General features: G+C 36.0%; 1 protein-coding gene across 2 annotated transcripts in view; it reads right to left on the minus strand.

Annotated features, from left to right (window-relative positions):
- The window catches only part of plcb1 (phospholipase C beta 1), a 76604-nt gene that overhangs the window by 39703 nt on the left and 11753 nt on the right, over positions 1 to 25148 (minus strand). For both annotated transcript variants that reach the window (XR_013206567.1, XM_077238291.1), the window contains exons 3-9: positions 24460 to 24528; positions 6594 to 6734; positions 5705 to 5784; positions 3764 to 3817; positions 3607 to 3682; positions 2740 to 2840; positions 1477 to 1643 (exon numbers count right to left, since the gene is read on the minus strand). Coding sequence is in view for 1 of the 2 variants with exons in the window: in XM_077238291.1 (XP_077094406.1) it covers positions 1477 to 1643; positions 2740 to 2840; positions 3607 to 3682; positions 3764 to 3817; positions 5705 to 5784; positions 6594 to 6734; positions 24460 to 24528 (688 nt within the window). In the remaining variant the exon portion in view is untranslated. The remainder of the gene's footprint in view (positions 1 to 1476; positions 1644 to 2739; positions 2841 to 3606; positions 3683 to 3763; positions 3818 to 5704; positions 5785 to 6593; positions 6735 to 24459; positions 24529 to 25148) is intronic.

Raw genomic sequence — 25148 nt, forward strand, 5'->3', positions numbered from 1 at the left:
TTAAAAAGGCCTCATCAAACCTCATGGGAACGCAGAGCCAAAACCACCCACAGAATTATCAGAGATAATCAATTACACTCGCGCAGTCCATCAGCGATCGATACATAAACAGCTGCAAAGTGAGCTTATTCCCGTGTGCGGTTACACTGATCGCAGGGGATGATGGGATACTGAGAAAAACAGATCCTGACAAGACAAGCGATGTTCTGAGCTGCTGGATTAAAGCATTTACTGACAGCAAAGTTCCCTCCACAATAAGAACCGTCACTGATCGAACAACCATTGCTGTGCATCTCGACATCAGAGACATATTTCATTTAAGAGCTGAAGATTTTCAGTGAATAATGACTACATAATGACATATGAGCTTCTTCTTTTAGTCATATGAACGATGAATCTAAATGAAATCAATACAGAGATGCGCCTTAGTGCGATTTAATTGAATAAATATATCGCTTTTGGAGTGGAGCGCTTTTTTTTGGATGGATAAATGGGACATTTACTACATTTGTAATGAGAAGCGTTGATACCTGTAGCCAACAAAGGAGAACATATGAAGACAGAAATATTAGTATTGTAGTTCTACAGTTGTATTGTTTTTTTTCTTCGGCTGAAACAATATGTATTGTGAAAAGCATTGGTGAAATGTAATAATTATAATTACTATAAAAACTTTTATTTTACAGTGAAATAGTATGAGAACAATATTAATATATTCCTTATTTTGTTATTATACATTTATTATTATTTTTATTATCAATAATAAATATTATGATTATTTAAATTTTTGTTGTTGGTTTTAGTCATATTGATATATAATCACAATATGATTTATGTATTTATTTTCCAAATTGTGCAACCCAACATACAATTACAGTAAATTTGGAGCCCTTTAAATATGTTTTTTTTTAATTATAAATAATTACAGTTGCTTTGTAAAATAATAATAATTATTATTAAATTCTAGTTTTTTTTATTTTACAATAGTAACATTTTCCTTAGTTATTTTTTTATTTAATAATACATATTTACAAATATTTTATTAAATAAAAAAAAGGGGCAGGCCAAATTGTGCATCCCTACATATACGCTTTGCAAACTTACTTGGAGCTCTTTACATATAATCACATTTTAAATCACAATTGAAATTGTCAATTTTTTTTTTTTAGATTTATAGTAGATAACAATTAGATTTTTTGATGACACTTTATTTTAAGGTTACATTGTAGTATATGTATAATATATGAATTGACGACATGTACTTACTATAGAGTTACAGTTAGGGTTAGTTGCTTGTAATTATGCATAATTACTGTTATTCCTACAGTAAGTGCATGAAATAATGTGTAACTACATCACCTTAAAATAAAGTGTTTTTCCCCCCAAATGGTTCAGCCCTACTGTGAACGTAATGTAAAAACTTCATCAGTGTTCTCCTTTTATCCGACTAAATGATGGCATTATTCTCAGACAGACCTTTCTGAATCATTCCTGGGCTGGGCTCAAACTTCTCCATGAGCATCTGGGTTTGCTCCGGCTTCAGCGGCGGGTACAAGATCTCGTTCAGCCGAGGGTCTCGCTGTTTGTTGTTTATGAATTCAGTCAGCTCATCCATGGTGAGAAAGTTTCTGCTCTTCGCACCACTGGACAGAGACGGTGAGAGATGTGTGTGAGAGATCGTGAGACACAGAAAAAGAGTGTATGGTTTACAGTGATAATCATAACAATAAGATGAGCAGAAACATCCCACTGCGCAAATTACACAATGACTTTCAGGAAGGTTGTTTTTGTTATTATCGTCTCGGTTATGATCAATGCCAATTATCTTTCATTATGATTTTTTTAATTGTAACATGCGCTCATCTCATACACATCATTCCAACATGACTTGAAGGCATCATTAGCTATACATACTAAATAAAAGTGATAAATGAAAAGAATGTATAAGAAAATAAATGTATAAATGTATAAAAAAACAGATAAAAAATACATACGTAAAATCGATAAAACACTTAAACATAAGAAATAAATATAGATAAAATTAGAAAAAGATAAATAAAAAATAAATAAACAAACAAATAAATAAATTGTTAAAAACATAAAATAATAAATAAACACAGTGTATAAAAAGTAACTAAACAAATAGAAAAAATATAGATAAAAACAGATAAATTAAATAAATAGATAAAAACGGTAAATAAAAACAATGTATATAAAGTAAATGTATAAATACATAAAAACAGTTTAATAAATAAATAAAAAGATAAAACATAATAAATAAATAAAATATAAGAGAAGTATAAAGAAAGAAAGAAAAAAGAAAGAAAGAAAGAATACATAAATAAATACATAAAAAACAGATAAATAAAAATAATGTTTTATATATAAATAAATAAATAAATAAAATAGATACAAATGAATAAATAAATAATGCATATTTGATAAAATGGCTAAATAAAAACAATGCATAAAATTAAACGCATAAACAAATAAATAAAATAAATTAGAAAAAAATATAAAAACAGATAAATAAACAAATAAATAAATAAGAAACATAGATTAAATAGATAAAAACAGAAAAGACGACAAATAAAAACCATGAATAAAAACAAATGAATGAATGAATAAATGAATAAACAGATAAACCAATAAATAAACAAACATATACATCTTTTTGTATTTTTTTTGAAGGCATCATTAGCTAAAGCTTCAGCTGAAATCAGCTTCATAAAGACTTACAGATCAGCAAATATCTGGTTAATCTCAGATCGTGGGCAGAGATGATTGATGAACACTTTGTAAATGTCAGGGGTCAAATCCTCCAACGGGATGGAGTCATTCTGCAGAGACAATCAAATAATGAAATATACATATTCATATATTTATTACACAACATCCATTAAGTCCAGACAGTCTTTAACCATGGGTCGAAACAATTAATCACCAAAAATAGAGGAGCCTCCTTTTAATAACATCTGCTGTCATATTAATAAAAACAAATATAGCATAATTAAGCTGGCCTCCATATTAATTAGTTCATTCCATCCTAAGAGAAGCATCTAGTCCGAATCAATTGGTTTGTTACGACAAACCCAATAACAGACATCAGTCAATGTCATGCACACGCTGTTAGACATTCATCTCCCGCAGGAAACATTCGAAACACTGAGTCTGGAAGGCCACGTCAGCGCCCGAGGCTGATGAATGCTTTGTTGGTCAAAATATAAAGTAGCAAACAAAAAAGAGAAACCCATGAAAGGATGCGAATGCGAGTGAGTCAGAGGAGGAGGGCAGCGAGAGTAAAGCATGATGATTTCTCATTAGCTGTACACTTTTTTCCCTCGCCAGTCTCCTGAGGCCTTTTAACATTATGGATTTTGAAAATCTCCCTGTGTCCGCCGCTCAACCTTTATATTTGCCGTAAAACGATAAGGCAAACAAATATACTCCCCTTGTTGCAGGGAATGAAAAGGTAAGATGTCATTTGTCAGGCGTTTAGAAAGGCGATGTGCTTCAATCTGAAACCGCAGGTTTTTTTGGTAAATCCCTCACAGGCTTCCTCTCTGCCAGTGGGTTTCTGGAGCGATTAACCCAACATATGCTCACCCGGCCTGACGGAAGATTACAGCTCTCCAGTGCCGTTTCCACACGCTTCCGGTCAGCGGAGAAAATGCGGAATATGCTGCAGAACGAGAGGGAAACGTTAGGATGATTAAACATGTTCATGTTCTGGTTTATCAGCTGAAAACGGCTGGTGTCTTACTTCTTCACTGGGACACGACCCTCTTGATTGGGCTGCAGCTTGAGTCTCGTGAAGCTGGCGATAAACAAAACAATTTCATAGAAACGTTACAGAACGTTACATCAGTCTTTCTCTGGGAATGATGCCATTGTTTGGACTTGTGTCTTCATAACTTACTACTGATGAACAGGGTACTGAACTAATGTAATGTAAAAGTTTTCCACCAGAATGTCAGATAATTTAAAGATCCCATTCATCACTTGTGCATTTTTATTGGATGGATGGATGAAGGGAGAGGATGGATGGATGGATGGATGATGAAGGGAGGGGATGGATGGATGGATGATGAAGGGAGGGGATGTATGGATGAAGGGAGGGGATGGATGGAGGGATGGATGGATGAAGGGAGGGGATGGATGGATGGATGAAGGGAGGGGATGGATGGATGGATGGATAAAGGGAGGGGATGGATGGAGGGATGGATGGATGAAGGGAGGGGATGGATGGATGGATGGATGGATGGATGAAGGGAGGGTATGGATGGATGAAGGGAGGGGATGGATGGATGGATGATGAAGGGAGAGGATGGATGGATGGATGGATGGATGATGAAGGGAGGGGATGGATGGATGGATGGATGAAGGGAGGGGATGGATGGATGGATGGATGAAGGAAGGGGATGGATGGATGAAGGGAGGTGATGGAGGGATGGATGGATGAAGGGAAAGGATGGATGGATGGATGAATAAAGGGAGGGGATGGATTGATGAAGGGAAAGGATGGATGGGGGGATGGATGAAGGGAGGGGATGGAGGGATGGATGGATGAGGGGAAAGGATGGATGGATGGATGAATAAAGGGAGGGGATGGATTGATGAAAGGAAAGGATGGATGGGGGATGGATGAAGGGAGGGGATGGAGGGATGGATGAAGGGGGGGGATGGAGGGATGGATGAAGGGAGGGGATGGAGGGATGAAGGGAAAGGATGGATGGGGGATGGATGAAGGGGGGGGATGGAGGGATGGATGAAGGGAGGGGATGGAGGGATGAAGGGAAAGGATGGATGGGGGGATGGATGAAGGGAGGGGATGGAGGGATGGATGGAGGGATGGATGAAGGGAGGGGATGGATGGAGGGATGGATGAAGGGAGGGGGTGGAGGGATGGATGAAGGGATGGATGAAGGGAGGGGATGGAGGGATGGATGGAGGGATGGATGAAGGGAGGGGATGGAGGGATGGATGAAGGGAGAGGATGGAGGGATGGATGAAGGGAGGGGATGGAGGGATGGATGAAGGGAGGGGATGGAGGGATGGATGAAGGGAGAGGATGGAGGGATGGATGGAGGGATGGATGAAGGGAGGGGATGGATGGATGGATGGATGGATGGGTGGATTGAGGAAGGGAGGGATGGATGGATAGATAGACAGAGGGAGGGATGGAAGGATGAATGGATAAACAGATAAATAGACAATAAGATAAAAGATAATAAGATAAACAAATAAATAAAAATAGATAAATAGATAAAAGATAAATACATAAAGATGAAAATATAAAATATAAAAATAAATGTATAAACAAAAAAATAAATAAATAGACAAAAGAAAAATAAATACATGTATTACAAATATTGTTTTTCGATAACACTACAATAAGGTCTAATTTGTAAACATTATGTAATGTATTAACTCACATGAACTAACCATGAGCAATACATTTGTTACAGTATTTATTAATCTTTGTTAATGTTAGTTCATTAAAATAGTCATTCATTGTTTGTTCAAATTACGATTTTTAAATGCTGTAGAAGTGCACTTCATTATTAGTTCATGTTAACTAAACAACTATTCATCAAATGAATTCCTTATGGGTTTAAAAGAGAAATGATGTTATTGATGTGTGAGGGGTTCTGGACCGGGACAGGTGAAGGTCCTCGATGACGAATGATCTGCAGGTACTCACGCTTTCTCCAGACAGGACTCTCTGCCCATGTTCTGAGCGAGGAGGTTAGACGCCAGACTAAACAGCTCATCTGCCCACTCCTTCATCAATGACAAAGCAGAAACAAAACACCGCATTTTCATTCAAAACTATTCAGGTCAAGTATCCTGATTCCTGACTGAAATAAATGCTGCACAAATATCTCACTGACAGAAATATATTTCATACTATCAGGGCTTGACATTAACTTTATTGTTCAGCAGCCACTGTGGCGAGTGGTTTTCCAAAGTTACTAGACACTCCGCATTTTCACTGGCCACAAATTTGACAATGATACAATGGGGAAAAACTGCAATATTTTTTAATTATCTCATCATTTAGCAGCAGGTTTATTAGGCTGCTGTCCCTTTAAGACCTGACGCACAGATCCATCAGTCTGTTACACATGCATTTACTTTCCCAACTGTTTACGTTCACTTAAAACATAACTGTGTTTACGTGAATTACGTGAATACTCGCCAAGACTGGTGTTTTTTTGTGTGTATTTGACTGTTTAAGTGCAATAAGCACCGAAAAAAATTTATTTAGTACTGAGAGGCGGCTTTATGTGCCGCGCTTTGGGCGTTCGAGCACGAAATCGGCAGGAATGAGTAAAATGATGTGCAATACTGAGATTTACGCCCCGTAAGAGCAACAATATTCATCTGGAGCAAATGAAAAGAGTGAGTGAGAAGAGGCGGGTTTGTGTGTCACTCGCTGTCGGAAAGCTGTGTCACCCGCCAGTCTAGTAGGAGTGATTGTGTTACACACCACTGCTGAAACACACCCGCGGTTGGTGTTGGCGGGTGTAAATGTCAAGCCCTGCATGCTCTGCTTATTTGATCAAATGTTCTGATGCTGATGAAAAAACCTTGGCGACGTCTTCTTGGAAGGCCATGAAGTTCAGGTACTGGATATTGACCATGTCGGGTCCCGTCACCACCGTTAGCATCCGGTTCTCTATCCGTCCCACCAGATTCCCCACATCCAGGAGCTCCCGGAGCTTTGCTTCCTGAGGGAAAACGATAATGAAGCCTCGCTGCCATAAAACATCTCAAATAAGCCAGTAAGCCTCTTTACGGCTGATCTCGCCCACGAGCGTTTCCCACGAGCGCTTTATCCGTACGATAAAAACAGCTGAACACCTGCTGATGACGGGAAAACATTCAACATATCCACTGGTTTTACTTCAGGACCCAAACCCTTTAACATCCTAAACAGTAACCCAAAAATGACATTTATAAGTTAAAATGGGATTCAGTTTGGATCTAGACTTTGTGATGATTTCAGGCGATGCCGAAAAGACTTCAGATGACGCCAACTCTGGCTCTACATAGAAAAATTACACAATATTATCTTTATATTGTAATCATTATTATAATCAAGGCCTGTTCATACTAAGGATGAAAACTATAAATATTATAGTTCAAGATATTAAAGAATATCTAGTTCACACCACAACTATAAAGATAAAAGCACAGAGTATCCTTGGAATCACTTTCAGAATTATTTTTTCCAGCTGATGAATGATAAAAACATTGACAGCCAATCATAATCCATCGTGCTTTAAAGAACTCGAGTATTCAAAGTGTCAGATGAAAAACTGCAGTGCACTTATAATAAACAGAACAATATCATCTGTTGGTGTGGACGCTAATATAGTTACCGTTCTTGGTTCGAACATTGTGTCTGTTTAACTGAATACATGACTTTAACTTTCCACATAACATGCACTGTATTATAGCGGTATATTACTGCCATTCGGACATTACCTTCACACACTTATCTCTGGCTGATAACAGAATACTGTGAAAACTTGTTTCTGCCAGAGAATAAAAAAAAGTCAAACGTAATTGAGTCTTTTAATATCACAATTTAGATTTTTTTTTTCTTGCTATTCTGCTTTTACATCTCACAATTCTTGGGGGGGGTTTTGTCGCAATGCAATATATATATATATATATATATATATATATATATATATATATATATATATAAATATAAAGTAATTGTGAGATCTCACAATTCTCAAAAGTCAAAATTGCGAGTTATAAACTCAAAATTGAGAGGTATAAACTCAGAATTTGTTTACTCACAATTATAAGTTTAAATCTCAAGAAATCTTCGCAGTTTTGGGAAAGTCAAAAATTGCGAGATATACACTTGCAAAAACGTTATATCTTGCAATTACGAGTTTTTCTTCTAGATCTGCTGTACAGCCGAAACAAACTTTGTTGATTATGTCCCTGTTATCACTGTACACTGACTGATTTGAAACAATGTGTATTGTAAAAAGCGCTTAATAAATAAAGGTAACTTGACTTGTATCTCGTACTTTTTTAACAGACTTTCCCCTCCAAGAATTGCCTTTTTTAGTTTTTTATTCCATGGCGAAAACAAAAGTGTACAGATTTCCTAAATTGTAGAACTGAAAAACAAGCATTTTCTGTAAAGCTGCATTGAAACAAAATATATAGTAGAAAGTGTTATGCAAATAAACTTGATGAAATGCATATGCTCACACAGGAATTATTTCCTATAAATCTGAAATGTAAAAATAAAACAGTCTCTGGCTGGTTGCTTTGCATGCAGATCATCAGATGCTCTGTTCCTGTCGAAGTGGGCGTTTGTTGGCAAGAACAAGCTGCAATGTGGACCTGATGTTATGCCAAAAAAGCCTTTGCGTCTGTAGCTCTGATGCCTAGAGTGTTTCTCAGGTAGGGAGCCTGTCTCTAGTTCTGGAGCAGATCTTTCATCTGAAGCGTCGTCCAACAAGTGTGTGTCTGCGCGTGCACATGCAGCTGTGCAACAGGTGTGTGTGTGGCCTCTCAGCTGTCAGTAATTACAAGCCAAAGCAGCGACTCTCCAATCAAGCGCTGATGAGCGAGTGCCATCCGTGCCACCAATGCTTCAATAAATCCAGCATGAAAAACACTCACTGCCAAACATGTGTGGATGTTTGAACGGGGACGAGGATGAGAAACTGTGCACAGGCAGCAAATCCCATGAGCACAGGAGCACTTCCCCGAGAACAAATGGAAAAAGACACCCAACGGTTTTCCATCAAGAAAAATCTAACGTTTTATCAATTTCGGCTGTGACTCACAAAAAACAATAAACCTACAATAACACACCCCAGAGGAAACCGAAGCCATTAAAGAGTCTAAACCCATCAGTGCTCACGGACGGCTTTGGTAATTTCAAAGATGGTTCAATGAGTAATATTACATTTTGAATTGTCTTCTTGCCACTTGAGGGAGCGAATGATTGAATGGCGCCACCAATGTCTCGCTCCAAACCAGCATTTAGATGCATTGCTAAATGATGCTCGTAAATATCTTATTCAGTCGCATTCAATCGAAACGATGTGCAAACACTGAATAGACTTTCACACTCAACACAGTATATCAAAGAATCCAACGTAAAGGAACAGTTCACTTAATAATGTTAATTCTGTCATCATTTACACACCCTCAAGTTGTTCCAAACCTGTATGAGTTTCTATCATCTGCTGAAAGAAGATATTTTAAAGTGAGTCGGTGACCAAACCCCATTGACTTCCACACTATTTTTCTTTTCCTACTATGAAAGTCAATGGGGTCAATTGGTTACCGACATTCTTCAAAATATCTTCTTTTGTGTTCAACAGAAGACTATGGAAGCTTGTTTCCGCCACTAAATAAATAAATAATAATAATAATTATGACTTTTTATCTCACAATTCTGACTTTTTTTCTCACAATTGCGAGTTTACATCTCACAATTCTGACTTTATTTCCCAGAATTGCGAGATATAAAGTCAGAATTTCGTGATATAAAGTCGCAATTGCGTGTTATAAAGTCACAATTGCGAGAGAGAAACTAAGAATTCTGACTTTTTTACTCGCAATTCCTACTTTATATCATGCAATTCTGACTTTATAACACATAATTGCGAGTTTATATCTCGCAATTCTGACATATTTTTTTTGAACTGTGAGATATAAACTCGCAATTGCGAGTTATAAAGTACAATTCTATGGGGGGGGGGGGGGGGGGAAAGACTGACTTTTTTCCACTCAGAATAGTGTATATCTCACAATTCTGACTTTATATCCTGCAATTCTTACTTTATATCTCGCAATTCTGAGAAATAAAGTCAGAATTGTGAGATAAAAAGTCGCAATTACCTTTTTATTTTTCATTCTGTGGCGGAAACAAGCTTCCATAGAAGACAGAAACTCATACAGACTTGGAAGAACTTGAGGGTGAGTAGCCTAAATGATGACAGATTTTTTTTTTGGGTGAACTATCTCTTTAAGTTAAGTATTCAACCTCAGAGTGTGGGAGAGAGCTGTGCTGGCACTTTACTAAGTTATCAAATACATGACTTTCACCTGCTGGACCATAAAACAGATGAAAACAATCCCACCGATACACACTGAAGGATCAGAGTCATATCTAGAGACAAGAAGATCAGTTCAAGAGACCAACCTAGCAACTATCTCAGCAATCTCAGCAACACCCTGGGCTGCACATCTGGAAATACAAATCTGTAATCGCATTTTTCTGATACAAACTGTGAATGTGTGTGTGTTTTTTTTAAATCCAGGTTTGCTCGGCTTGTTTGTAGAGATGTACAATTTGGCCAGACTTTTGTGATTAGATATCAATATGACTATAAAATCCTTTTTAACATTATAATTAAATAAAAATGTTTACATATTATTTTACATCACAACTGTAAAGTTACAATACTAAAATGTATTGCTGTCTTAATTTCTTCATCTTCAAATGTTAAACCATCAAACTTTTATTTATAAATTGTATTATTCTTAAAGATTCTCTTTTGTTGATAAGAGCTGCTTATTACAATATTACAATCCATAATAACTGATTTTATTAAAGTGAAAAATATTATTTAACATCTCTGAAGCAACCTAAATAAACCAATGTATACCAAAGTTAATTAACATTAGTTAATGCATTATTGTAAAGTGTTACTAAAATCTTTATGGGTTCAATCACTAGAAACATCTGTTTAAGGTGATAATAGCAGGTCAAGCTCATAATGAGAAGAGTTTACTGAATCGAGCCGCTCTGACACTTTGTATTTTATTTCCTTTTTATTCTAAACTGGTTAAATTATTCTTATTTGTTTTGATTATTTTAATTACTTCTATGTTAAAAACTTTAAATTACCATTGTGTATGAAATGTGCTATATAAATAAACTTGCCTTGCCTTGAGACGCTGAAAACACCAGCAGCTCATGAACTGCTTTGTAAATGAACACAGTGTCATGCTTCAACCTGAAACACGCAGCGCATATATTTATATCATTATCACATCTTATACGATTTGATAATCATATTAAGCCATAAGGCAATTCCAGTTTTATTTCAATGAGTCGTGCAGCCCTACTGGCAACCATCCACAACAACCTAGTGCTTTGGTGCCGACTTTTGCACGTGAAAAAAGAACAATATTTTTTAATAATAACACAATTTTAATGCAAAACTTTTCTGTACACATGTTCCAATAAAGCTTTCACATATGTGACTGCAGTGAGGAGAACAAGTGTGCCGCACACCTCCTGAAAAATGAAGCAAAATCATTTTGATCGCCCCCTGGTGGCTTTGAAATTATGGTTTCTGTCAATTTAGGAAGTTTTTCCAATAAGTTTGGTTTTAGTAAGTTATTCGATGTTATAAAAGATTTTCATCGGGAATCGTTTCTAGGATATTTTGCCTTAATTTTTCAACAACAGAAGGAAGTGAAAAAGTCTATCTTTATTACAGTCTATGGAAGAGACACCTCTTGGCTTTGTTTCAGACAGGATCTTCAACCTCATGACTCATCATTGGGTTCGGGCCCCGGGGCCCTTACAGCCAGACTACGGTTACACTTTTATTTAAAGCAGTTTCCTCCGACAGCATGACAGACGACACAGGTTCATTAGTGAAAGACTCTGTGTGTACTGCAGACATGGGCTCTGAATAGCACATGAATAATACATGCAGTTATTGAATATTAAATTGAATCTTTAAAAGGGGAGTTCTGTATGAACTGGACAGATGTGTGAGAGACTGGCTCTAAAAAAAGATCAAGCCTGTAAATAGCCTACTTGATGCATGATTATTTTCATTGCATTTTATTTTTCTGTATTCTTTTACATTTTGCATGTAGTATTTATAATTTTTTTGGGTTTAGTGTGCAAAAATAATCTCGGCGCAATGTTCTTATCAAGCAGTTCAACACGTCAAGCTCATGAACACAGGCATTATTATCTCTGTAAACTCTCTCACGTGTGCATGTTTCATGCAAATCTGCGTTTTATATTCTCTGCAGGATGCCTGGGCAGAATGAAAGGTCCTGTTGAGAGGAAAATAAATTGGATTTAGATTTATCTGCACACCTGCATATATTACAGCACTCCAGCGCACTGACAGATGCAGACGTGCAGACGGTCTTTTGTAATGAGAGACCTCTACATTTTCTATTTGTCTGATGGAATTCAGCGCTGTAATAAAACAATTCATCCTTGATCATCACAGTGAAAAATCAAGAGCGAGTTAATTGCCCCTTGCAGCTAATCACAAAACCACTGACAATCTCAACCCTGGAACATTTAAACGTGCTCTTTAAAAAGAATAATATGAAAATAAGTGGTGCTTGGCCCTGTTAAGCTCATTACCATGATGTTACGGTTGCTAGGTGGTTGCTAAGTGGTTCTGGAAGGTGTTGTTATGATGATCTGGGTGGTTGTTAGGTGGTTACTTACTACCAGGCAAATCTGAAAGAGCGTATATCTCGTCTGTTCAGTGCAAGTGGGATTTATTTTTCTCATTTTATTGTCTGCTAATGAGGGCTGCACGATTAATCACAATTAAACTGAAATTGCGATATGGCTGATTACCAAATCACAAAGGCTGGGATATAAATGAATATATGCGCTGTGGGTTTCAGAGTGAAGCGCAGCATTGTGTCTTTTTACACGTGTGCAGCTCATGCTACAGTGTTTTCAGTGTCTCGGTGCGTTTTGGTTTATTTTTATTCTTAAATACTTTTTTTTTTTTTACAGTAAAACATTATTATAGTAATATTTTATATCTTTATTAATATTTTTATTAGTTAATAATAATAATAAATAACTCTATTGTCTTCTGTATAGCTGCTTTATTTAACTTTATTGATGAACTTTACAACATTAACTCTTTTCCCGCCATTGACGGAATTTTCTGGTTTTCCGTGTTTCCACTGTTATACTGTAGGGGGCGCTATTACACATCTTTTGAAAGATTACTGAATATCCTGAATATATCAAAACCAAGGGGGTAATCCATCAGCCAGAAACTGAAGCCTCGCGGGAGCCGCCATTGTAGCAGAACTTCACCTGCTGTTAGCATTCCATTGACTCCCATTCATTTTGCCGTCACTTTGACAGCGAATAACTTTACATCTGAGGCGTCCAAAGACTTCATTTGTCCATTATTTATTTCTAAAGAAACACGACAATGTATAAAAGGCTCTATTACTTTGTATCTTACGTTATGGCCCCGTAGAAGCCGTTTTTGTACAAATAGGCTAACGATTGTGTCATAACCACGCGACTTTCTGTCGCACAATACAGACATTACCGTATAGACAGGAGGAGAAGCTCGCAGCAATCTTTTACTGTCTATGAGGCAATCGGGGGGACATAAAGGCATAAATTCAAGAGAGAAGCCCATAGATAGAGAGTCCATAAAAGCAACGGGACAAAATATTTCAACAACGTTTTTGAGGAATTAGGTCATTCAGATTCGTCTTGGCCCAGCTACTAGAAGATTTACAACTGTCAGACTGTCGTCAAGCTCAGTTTGATCCTGCGCAGTCGCTCAGCCATCAGGAAGTGAGTGCTATAATCTGGCTTCAGTTTTCTCCGTTGAAATCAAGGGGGTCGCTGTGTCCATTTCTTTTACTGTCTATGATCAAAACACAGGTGAAGCAGAAGAAGAAACAAGCAATAGAAGCATTGCTTATGCAAAATGTAGTCTTTGACAAAAACGTGACTTTCTCAGCTTTTTGTTCAAAATGTGCTTTTTATGAAACGTTCACATTTAAGTGTTAATAAAAAACGAGAATAAAACAAGTTTTATTTTTTGTTTAAAAGCAGAGGCTCTGTTCTTTCTTTTGGTATTGCATGTTCAGATATGCAAACAACAAAATATTCTGGGAGGCATGAAATTAGCGCAGCTGGCAACTTAAAAAAAACGCTGGCAGGAAAAAGTTTATACTGTTATTCTCCTGTTTATTAATGTGAAGTTACTTTGAACAATCTGTATCTGTATTGTTATTATTGTATAATTATTAGTATTATTATTTTAATTTAGTTATATTAATATATTGATATACAGTATAATCACAAAATGTTTGGCCAAATAGCCAAAAAAAAGAAAAAAGCATTTTAAATCACAATTTTTATCGGGAAGAGAACTAATTTACATGTAAGCCGTATCTTGATCCTGTCTTTTTTGTGTCAGTTTTGTTTATTTTTTTAACAGTTAAATTTTACAATAGTAATATTTGAAGACTTCAGATGCAAAAACCTCTATGTCCGTCTGACATTTTTCTTTTAAATATGCATTATTATTTTTTTATCAGACTCATATATTTAGGTTCAGTAATTTCAGTTTAATGGCAATGAAAGGTTATTAGTCAGATACTGAAATGCCTTATTTTCAAAAAAAAAAAGGGTAAAATGAATAACATAAAAATGCTAATTTAAAAGAAAAATGTCAGATGGACTTAATTTAAATTTAAAAAAAATAAAAAAAAATAATACTTATTATCATTTTAATTTTAGGGGCAAAAAGCACTTTAAATCGCAATATTTATGTACGCAATATTTTACCCAAACCTGCCCACCTGAAATCCTAAGTTTAATGGGTTTGTTCAAATCCATGAATAGTAACCTTGATGCTTCTCCAAGCAAACACCATTAACACCGGCTCCAGACACACTCACAGTCCACCTACACCTGTGATAATCAAGCTCCCTGTAGTCTTTCTCCCTTTAGACCTGGAAAGAATGCTCTGAAAAATACATATTCATTCTAATGATGGCGGAGCTGTGAAGGAGGAGGTTTTAAATGAGATGAGTCAGCGTGGATGAGCCCGCAGGCGAGCTGGTTCCTGATCTCCGCTCCAGAGCCGTGTCATTGCTGTCACCTTGTCCTCCGCCAGGCTCCTCGCCATGTTGGATGCCCTTTCTCAACCTCATTAGCTCCGCTGCCTTTGGCTTTGGTCACATAGCCTTTCCACAAGAGTTTCTATGGCAACATGCATCAAGACCTCGCTGCCTTTGGGAGCCGGATTTAACCAAACCACGTCGTATCAAAGTAAAGGGCCACGGTGCATCTGCTCTGACCACAATCATCAGCTTTGTGCTCGCTGGATCTCTTTCAACCACCAAATGACCTCGCGGACAATGAGATTCACCGTGACGTCGAGTCAAGCCTTTTCATGCTGCTGATAAGCAGTTTAACCAAGCACGATGTATTAGTTCAAATGAGTTATTATAATGAGTGAACCTACAAACTAATGCTGATACTGTTGAAAATGCCGAATGGATAAAATGTACCAAAATGCAACAAAAGTTGCAGTAAAATGAGTAAGAAATAATCACATGTCATTTTAAACCAGTTGGCAAATATTGTATGGTAGAAAACATTTATTTACTGATTTAACGTTTTGACACCTTATAATTACACAAATGAACAACCCCCTGAAAACAGAGATTTGACCACATACTAAGAACTAGATTTATACACTCTGAAGAAAATGTAATTAAGATCCTACAGTCTGACATGCAATAGTCATAAAGGACTTCCATTAAAAACAAAAAAAAACTTTAACATCCATGGAACCTTTCCATCACACAAAAGTTTATTTATAGTGGAAAAAGGTTCTTTAGATTATTAAAATGTTCTTCACACTAAGAAAAAAATGGTTATGTTAAAGAGCAACTTTTGTGCTTTTTTCCATCTTCATCTTTCTTTAGTGTGTAATATTGCTGTTGAGTTCTTCTCTATATCAGTGTCAGTGTTTCTGAACTCCCTGAAACGCCTCCATTGTAGTCTTGAGTTTCTTCCGGGAACGAACACGTCACAATATTCCTCATTTAAATAATTTATATGCAGAATAAAGGGGCGGGGCCTGGTTAAGTTAGTTAGTAGTGTGTTAAACTGGCGGTTATGGTAAGGGGCGGGACATTTCCCAAACACACTCAAAGCGCTCGACCAATCACAAGACACCGCTCCAGCCGACCAATCAGAGCACAGTGTGCTTTACAGTGTGCTTCATAGTGACAGAAACTAAACAGAGCGTTACTGACAGACTGGGAAGAGACGAGCTGCAACAATGGAGAATATGAGGAAAATAATCAACATTCAAGCAGGAAAACCTGTTCTAGTAGAGCTCAAAACAACATTAAAACTTTGTAAAAGGGCTCTTTAAAACTGTTCACTGAAAGGTTCTTCGGGGAACTAAAAAAGTTTCTTCTATGGAGTGTAAGAATGAGTGTAAGAATGAGCAACAGTGATGCTTTTCTTAGAAAAGCACTAATTACAGCACATTATCACCTGAGTTTCACACACACCTTGAGCATGTATTGTAAAGTAAACCAGCGAGTGGGTGTAAGTGTTGGACCAGAAGCTGTGTTGAGATCAGAAGTATGTCTGCAGATGGAGGACTGGTTTCATGGCTCTGTGTTGTGGTGCTGATCCTCCTCCAGGCCCTTTTTTGGGTTGAGAAGTTGGCAGGAATCGTTCTGGCTGAAGCCCCACTGATTCTTCTGTCTGCTTCATGCTTGAACGGCTCATTACCCAAAGAAAAAAGGGGTGGTACCTTTATTTGAACTAAAAATATATGCAGTTGCATGGATAAGAGCAAATTGCACCGGCTGATAACGCAGTTATTTGCAATGCAGATAACATAATCCAACACATAAAAAAACAAGTGCTGAACACAACTGAACACAAGCTCACGGTCCGTTTGTGGAGGAAGCAACAGATCCGTCTTTGGTCACATACTAACCTAGAATACTGTCTAACACTTGACGGCTGCTCTGTCAAGTCTTCGCAGTCGGTTAGGAACCTGGGTGTGCTCTTTAATAGCAATCTTTCATTTGAAAGTCACGTGAATAGTATCTGTAAAACTACATTTTTCCATCTTAAAAATGTATCTAAATTACATGAAATGCTCTCAAGACAAATGCAGAACAGTTAGTTCATGCGTTCATGACATCAAGGCTAGATTATTGTAATGCTATACTGGGTGGTTGCCCTGCACGCTTAATAAACAAACTACAGCTAGTTCAAAACGCAGCCGCTAGAGTTCTTACCAGAACCAGGAAGTACGACCATATTAGCCCGGTTCTGTCAACACTGCATTGGCTCCCTATTAAACATCGTATACATTTTAAATATTGCTGATTACTTACAAAGCACTAAATGGTTTAGCTCCCCAGTACTTGAGCTAACTCTTAACGCAATATAGTCCTTCACGTCTATTGCGATCTCAAAGTTCTGGCCAGTTGATAATACCTAGAATATCAAAATCGATTGCTGGCGGTAGATCCCTTTCCTATTTAGCACCAAAACTTTGGGGCAGTTTTCCTAACATTGTCTGGTAAGCAGACACCGTCTGTCAGTTCAAATCTGGACTAAAAACACATCTCTTTGGCTAAGCATACACATAACACATTATAGACTTCTATAATTCAATCTTAGGCTGCATAGTTTAGGTCAGCCGGAACCGGGAACACTTCCCATAAATCCTGATGTACTTTTTACATCATAAGAGGGATGGCGATAATTCCAGGTCACGTGGCTACACGGAAGCAATAAAAAATTCTGTATTATAAATTTTTCAAGGCTTGTAGCTTGGAACACATTTCATGGTTTGCGTTCTGAAGCCACCGGCACTGTTTTGTGCGGATGTGCGGCCGAATCGCAATAAGGGTTTTCTGCTAGAACGGTGCCGTGTTAGTGGCACCACAGTTCATAACTAATGATCTTCGCAACAGAAGTGAATCAATCAAAACTAACTTTAACTGAGCTATAGCTTTAAGAGCTGGTGTAAAGCCAAAACAATCTCTGTTACTTTAATTTCCTATTATCTATATTGTTAAAATTGCTATATAAATGAAGGTGACTTGACTTGACTTGACCAACTATGATTGTGTTAATGAACAAAATATTTTATATTAAAACATGTAAAACATGTTATGTATTTTATTTATATCAAGTATTATATAGTATTTATAAGAATACCCTAGTGAAAAAGTATACTTTATTGTTTTTGAAATATATTCCCCTTTTCAATAGTACATTGTAAGTATACTAACAAAAATTGTACTCTTAATATATTAAAAGTATATTTTTACTTTGACCTATTTTCACAATACAACTTTTAACACATTTTAAAATAATTGTACCTAGTATATTTTTTAAAAGTGTATTTATTTGCACTTATTAATAAAAAAATATACATTTTAGATATATTTTAACCGTGTGCTGGAAATGATCATTGTAACAATGCATTGAAAGTGTACTTTCAAAAAAACATTATAGTATACAATAACATTTAGTGCAAAGTATAGCTAAGTTTTATTTGTCTAATAATGTACATTTGTTATTGAAGACAAAGTATGCATATTTTTCAAATATGCAAAAGATGCTGGAAAAAGGAAGAGTATTCGGGACCTGGAGGATTTTTCTGAAGAACATTGTTCAGTTTAACGGCTCAAGACAAAAAAAGGACTCAAGAATAACCATCAGAAAACATGTAAACAGCCGTGGATCATCCAGGTAACGACGCAGTATTAAGAATCAAGACTTTTGAACGGGGTCATTTATATAAATTCAGCTTTTTTTTGTGTCTTGTGGAGTATATAAAACCCTCTTTTATGTAAAATATCTTATTCAGGACAGTAATAGATAAAAAATAACATGCATTTTGTATGATCCTCTGAACATCCTATGAACATTTTGCAGATTCTACAAGGTGTATGTAAACATTTGAGCAATGTATATGACATAAAATGTTCATATATATATATATATATATATATATATATATATATATATATATAAAATTTGCCCTTTAAAATTTGGAGATAAATATGTCAATACTATTCAGGCTTGGACAAACTACAGAGGACTTGTGAGACTCTTATGGCAGAACGGGAACATCGTTTCCATGAAACATATGGTCATTAACAACAGCAGTGCCATTAGCAAAGCTCTGCTTGCTTTCCAACAGATGGATGCATGTAAACAACCACTACTTATTGAGACGATCTGATTGGTTTTAATATGTATCATATACATTTATGACATAAATGTCTTGTTATCTTCTCCATTTTTCAATGGAATAATTATCAGGATGTTATTGTTCTTGCTGTGTGCTTTAACAAGCAGCCAAGAACTGTGAACATTAAAGATGATCAGTTCTTCTATTCTGTACTCATCTGCTGTCGGCTTCACAAGCGCACAACTCAATACGATCCTTCTTCTTTTCAATTAGCAACACATCTTTAATGACTTACATAAACAAGCAATTCCAAACAAAAGCAGCAGGATATCTTTCATGGTCTCAGCGTACTAGTGATTAAAATCTCATTCAAATCCCTTGCACTTAGGAGGTACCGGCTACTTTAGGACGAACAAAACTCAAAAGATTACATTAGAAGATTTAGTGGGCTCATAAACTTAAAAAAAAAACAATAATAAAAAAAAAAAAATATATATATATATATATATATATATATATATATATATATATATATATATATATATATATATATATATATATATATATATATATATATATATACCTGTTCAAAAGTTTGAGGATGGTAAGATTTTTAATGTTTTTAAAAGAAGTCTTCTGCTCACCAAAGCTGCATTTATTTGATCAAAAACATAAAAATAGTGAGATATTACAAATTAAAATAAGTTTTCTGTAATATATATATATATATATAATAAAGTGTAATTTATTCCTGTGATCAAAGCTGAATTTTCAGCATCATTACTCCAGTCTTCAGTGTCACATGATCCTTCAGAAATCACTATAATATGATGATTTGATGCTCAAGAAACATTTCTGTGACATTTTTCCAATTTTTCAGGACTCAAGTGGACTATATTAGTGGAGTAATGTAGGGAAGAGTGAATAAGGGGATAGGGGGTGATTTCGAACACAGACCTCATTTTCAGTTGTTTGTCAGATCTCGTCTACAGTAAAGTGATTGTTCTATTTCCCGCATTTTGCTTCTTGTATTCCTGAAGAATAGTTAAAGGGTTAAAGCAGAGTTTAATTTGTAATAGCATTTCTCCAGCATGCATTATGTCTTATTGGGTGCTGAGTGGCTCAATCGATCATTCGAGCATCGCTCCTTCAGACAGCATCTCACTCTCTCAGAATGATACAGCGTCTCATTTTCAGTCGGAGTAAATGGCTTCGACCTCTACATCCAGGGGTGGATGGACGGTCTGTTGTGGCTCGCGAACGCCTTCATATAAACGCTCCGCTACAAGATTTATTCATCTGGCTTTGACACAAGCACACTGCGTTTCCCAGAATCACTCTCAGTCATGACACTCGAGTCATGAAGATGCACTCGCACTCGCTCGCAGAACATGCTTTATATCATGCTCCAGAAAAGAGAGAGAGAGAGAGAGACCGAGCTAATCTCCACCTCAATACAAGATTTCGAAAAATTAACAAATAATAACTGATATACATGAGTGGTAAAAAGTTTGGAATAATTAAGGATTTTTTTTTACAGTATATAGTAACCATTATATTGTGGAATATTATAACCATTTAAAATAAAGCTGAATTTTCAGCATCATTACTCCAGTCTTCAGTGTCACATGATCCTTCAGAAATCAGTATACTATGATGATTATTTTTCATATTTTTGTGTAAACGACTATTCAGAAGTGTGAGCTAAAAAAAGAAAAGAAAGAAAAAATAAATGGATGAATTGTTTTATTCATCACGGATGCATTAAATTGATCAAAACATTTGACAGTTAAGACATTTGACATTTATAATGTCACAAAATATTTCTATCTGAAATAAATGAACTTTACATCTGTCAAAGTATCTTGAAAAAATTTATTATGGTTTCCACAAAAATACAAAGTAGCAAAAACTGTTCTAAATATGGATAATAATAAGAACAATTATTAATAATTGAGCCCAATAATAATTGGGCATCAAATCATCATATTAGAATGTTTTCTGAAGGATCATGTGACACTGAAGACTAGTAATGATGTTGAAAATTCAGCTTTGATCACAAGAATAATATATATATATATATATATATATATATATATATATATATTTTTTTTTTTTTAATATTCACATAGAATCACAGTTATTTGCAATGTAATAATATTTCACAATATTATAGTTCTTACTGTATTTCTTATCAAATAAATGCAGCCTTGGTGAGCATAAGAGACTTCTTTCAAACTGTTTTAAAAATGTAATTATTCCTAATTTTTGATTGGTAGTGTAGACAGATAATCAGACAAACTAATACTTTTTTTTCATATATTTCAGTTTTCTACTTAAACTGTGTGTTGAAAAGAAAACAACAGGTAAAGTAAATCATGAAAATAAATGTTAAAATTTTAAAAGAAAAGTTCTACAAACCGGTTATATTTTCAGTATAAAAATTAAATGATAAATAATAATAATGTAGAGTTCCTGCTGTATCAGTAACCAATGAGCTTGCAGTTCAACTTTCAAATCAGCATTTACTGTATCGTTTTGCAGCGTGCTTTCAGAAACCCTCCACCTCCCCAGCTCCACCTGTGTAGATCTTGTGTATGTACTGGCAGTAGCAGCAGCGATAACAGAAGCAGCAGCGTAGCAGATCTATTCCACCAAGACCAAATATATCAACTCATTCCCATTACCAATCATTTGTTAATCATCTGTTAACAAACAAGTATTCATTACTTCAATGAGCTCATTGTTTCTGCATTAAATTGTAACATTGTTTAAATTACTACCTTTTTCGCTAACTGTGATATTGCATATGTACATTTCTGAAATACATAACTTAGACAGTTACCTCTGATAACAGATCACTCTAAATTGTAATGTGGACTCGTGCATTTTCTGTAAAGCTGCTTTGAAATGATGTGTATTGTGAAAAGCGCCATACAAATAAATGCGAATTGAATTACCATGCCAAACACTCAACGGATGCCTACACCAGAGCTTCTTTCTGAAAGCGTTAAAATATTCTTCATTTTTGGCTGCGTGATCAACCACTTTCACAAACGCTTGCATATTGTCTCAACATCCTCTTGATGGAACATCCACATCAAAATCAATGGATCTGCAGTGTAAACTCTAGCTAAAGCGGGCCTTCTGTTGACGGCCACTGTGACGTTACGCATGAAATGGCTCTTCATAGCATTTGTGCGTTTGGTTTGGCACCAGTGCCTGTTCTCTCATCTTACACACACAAATAACATCCATGAGCGTCAGGAAAGAGTTCACCTGGGAGACCTGCAGCCCACGGGCTCCATATTTAGATCCAGATATAGCGTGGGTGCAGATGTCTGTCTGCCTGTGGCCATTCCACACCAGATTGCACAGACCATTACCCTCATAGAGAGATGCTTATCACCCACAAGAGCTATTAACCTATATAGGGCCTGGGAAACAGAGCACAATGCCGTAGTAACAGCTAAACCTCCATTACAAGGACATACTTAGAAACGGATGTAAACGAATGAAGGAGAATGGATAGAAAGCTACTGGTGTTACTAGTCCTGCATCTCAAACAGTGACACCCATCTTTTACAGCATCCCACAAGTTTTTTTCTCCAATGTAACATTTTTTATGAACACTCCAAAGTATTTATTTACTCCACAGGCATCTCAAAAATGTGTTCAGTGAGCCGAGATCAAGGCGAGACACGGCAGGCAAAAACATCGTTATTTTTTTACTGGTCAATTTTGAGATTTTGGGATATTTGTCTTCAATAACATGTCTTCTTTCAGACTTGTGGTGACAAAAAAGTGAGAAATACACATTTAGGTCTTTATTTTACTACACTTTGTCTGTTTGCGTGTGTAGATTTCGCCTAAATTCATCAAAGGTGGGCGTTCTAAATCACCCCACTGCTCCGCGATCGCGATCTGCACCCTGTCATCACACACACCGTTAGAAAGCTCTATCTCTCCTGAACAATACTGTCGGATCCAAATATGGTCATTTCCTTTTTATCAGCAACCAATCGTGAAAGTAAAAGGGGGGGTTTAACTCTAAATGCGCAATCTCATTGGCTGATCTTTAAAGCCCGTTTTCTCAAAATGACTTTTCTCTCGTACTCCAAGTTCGAAATCTCCAGTTCAGTAGCACCTATATACACCAAACTTTCCAGGCTTGTACCTAGTTATATTATGAAGACATTTACATAGGGATTTGTACATATATTGTTCCAAGCCTGATTTATATAACATTTTATTACAAAAAACATGGCGAAAATCATTTTTTAAGGCTATTGGCAGTATATTCTGATTTGCAGGATAACAAAAGCAGATATTCATAAATACCTCTGTAATTCTTTCCCCATCTAATATTTGAACACAATGAAAAAATAATTTTGAAACTGGCTTTATCCAGTACTCAGATTTCGTTTTTTTTAAATATATGCAAATTGGCGCATGTTTAATTAGATAATGCCTAATTTGCATATTTAAACATGAAATTACAGAAAACTTGTAATACACTTTTTCTCATCTTAATCTGCTGATATTCTGGTGATATCTGCTAGTTAAAAAAATTACCCTATTCCCCTGTAGTATCTCACCTCAATTAAAACATTACAATATTTTAGCTTTGACTGTGCACTTCTTTTCTCGTTGAACATCACTGCTCAAGCACAGCAAAAAAAAAACTATTGATTATAAAACATTGATTGATGTATAAATACTATATAATGAAAGTTCATCGCAACATTATCAATATACATATATATATATATATATATATATATATATATATATATATATCCACCTTATTTTACACCGCAGATGTAATCTATTTACATTTCATTAGCCATTAAATAACTAGAAGCATAACGAAGTGCAGAAAATTGTGAGACTATTTGCACTACAAACCACTGTGTTTATAATAATTTAACATTATGATAAGAAATACCAGTTTGCAGTATCAAGCAGCATAACACACTGTTTTGTACACCTAAAAATAACTAAAAGTGTCGCACATCCAACTTACAAACAAGCGCTCCCCTTGCGTTTAAAGTTGGCATAAAAAGAAAGTTCCAATAGTTTTCTTCTTCCTTGTTGTGACGTATATCTGAGTGAAACGGTTTCTCAAACAAGAACAAATATATAGGGTGGGTCTTGATTTTGTCCATTTGGGAGTTGATTGAATGGTTGTGGTTTGCTATTGGTTGATCTCATATGACTGACAGGTCGCCCCGCCCTCACAAGAGTAAACAATTCATCAGGAAAACAAAACAAAAACTGTCCATTTTGATTTCATGTTGACTTTAAAATAAGGTGGATAAGAAGGATTTGCTTGTGTCACTGCTGAACTTTCCTTTTTTAGTTTTAAAATACGTTGGAAATATCATTGCTATTGTTTAGCATGTTGTTTGGCACAGTTTGTTTGTTTAATAATAGCAGGATGCATTGAATATGGTCTTACCTTTGGCGTTTTGGTGCATTTCCCTGTTCTTGCATCTTTGATGTAGTTGATGTCCAATAGGTCTGTTTCCTGAGAGAGGGAGGGCAGATTTTATGTCACAGCTCACAAAAACAATTTCATGCTGTTGGAGTAAATCAATATTATGTTAAATATCACAAAAGCCAGATGTCACACAAGGCAACAGCATGGAAAGTGTTGACAGAAAACACTGATGGAAAATCAAGGATTAATAATTAAGCAAATGTGAAACAGAGTGTTTAATTTACGCACATAGATCAGATCAAAGAAATAATCGAATGACTCTCTTAAAAATACATTCCTAAGGAAATGATGCAGGGCCAGAGCGCCGCATTATTTGCGTCTGCAGTGTGTAATGCGCACGCTGATAGATATGCTTTCTGACAGCTGCAGCAGAACCGAAAGCTGACGGCATTCTGCTGGCATGGCTGAGCTACAACTGAGCTGGAACAAAACAAAGAGCCATTTGCTCTTTATACTCATTTATGCAACACAGCAATGAATGAGGATAAAAATGGAACATCATCATTTGTATGATGGTACAACCTGAATATCCTCATATGCTCCAGGGAACAACTTATTAACATTTGTAACACATAACCAACCGTGCCCTGTAGTGACACCTTACTCCAAAAACTATGCATTTTTCTAATGCCTTTATTTTAATTATG

This window comes from Siphateles boraxobius, unplaced genomic scaffold, assembly GCF_051911475.1.
Source record: "Siphateles boraxobius isolate OS27281-9 unplaced genomic scaffold, OSU_SipBor_1 22, whole genome shotgun sequence".
Lineage (NCBI taxonomy): Eukaryota > Metazoa > Chordata > Actinopteri > Cypriniformes > Leuciscidae > Siphateles > Siphateles boraxobius.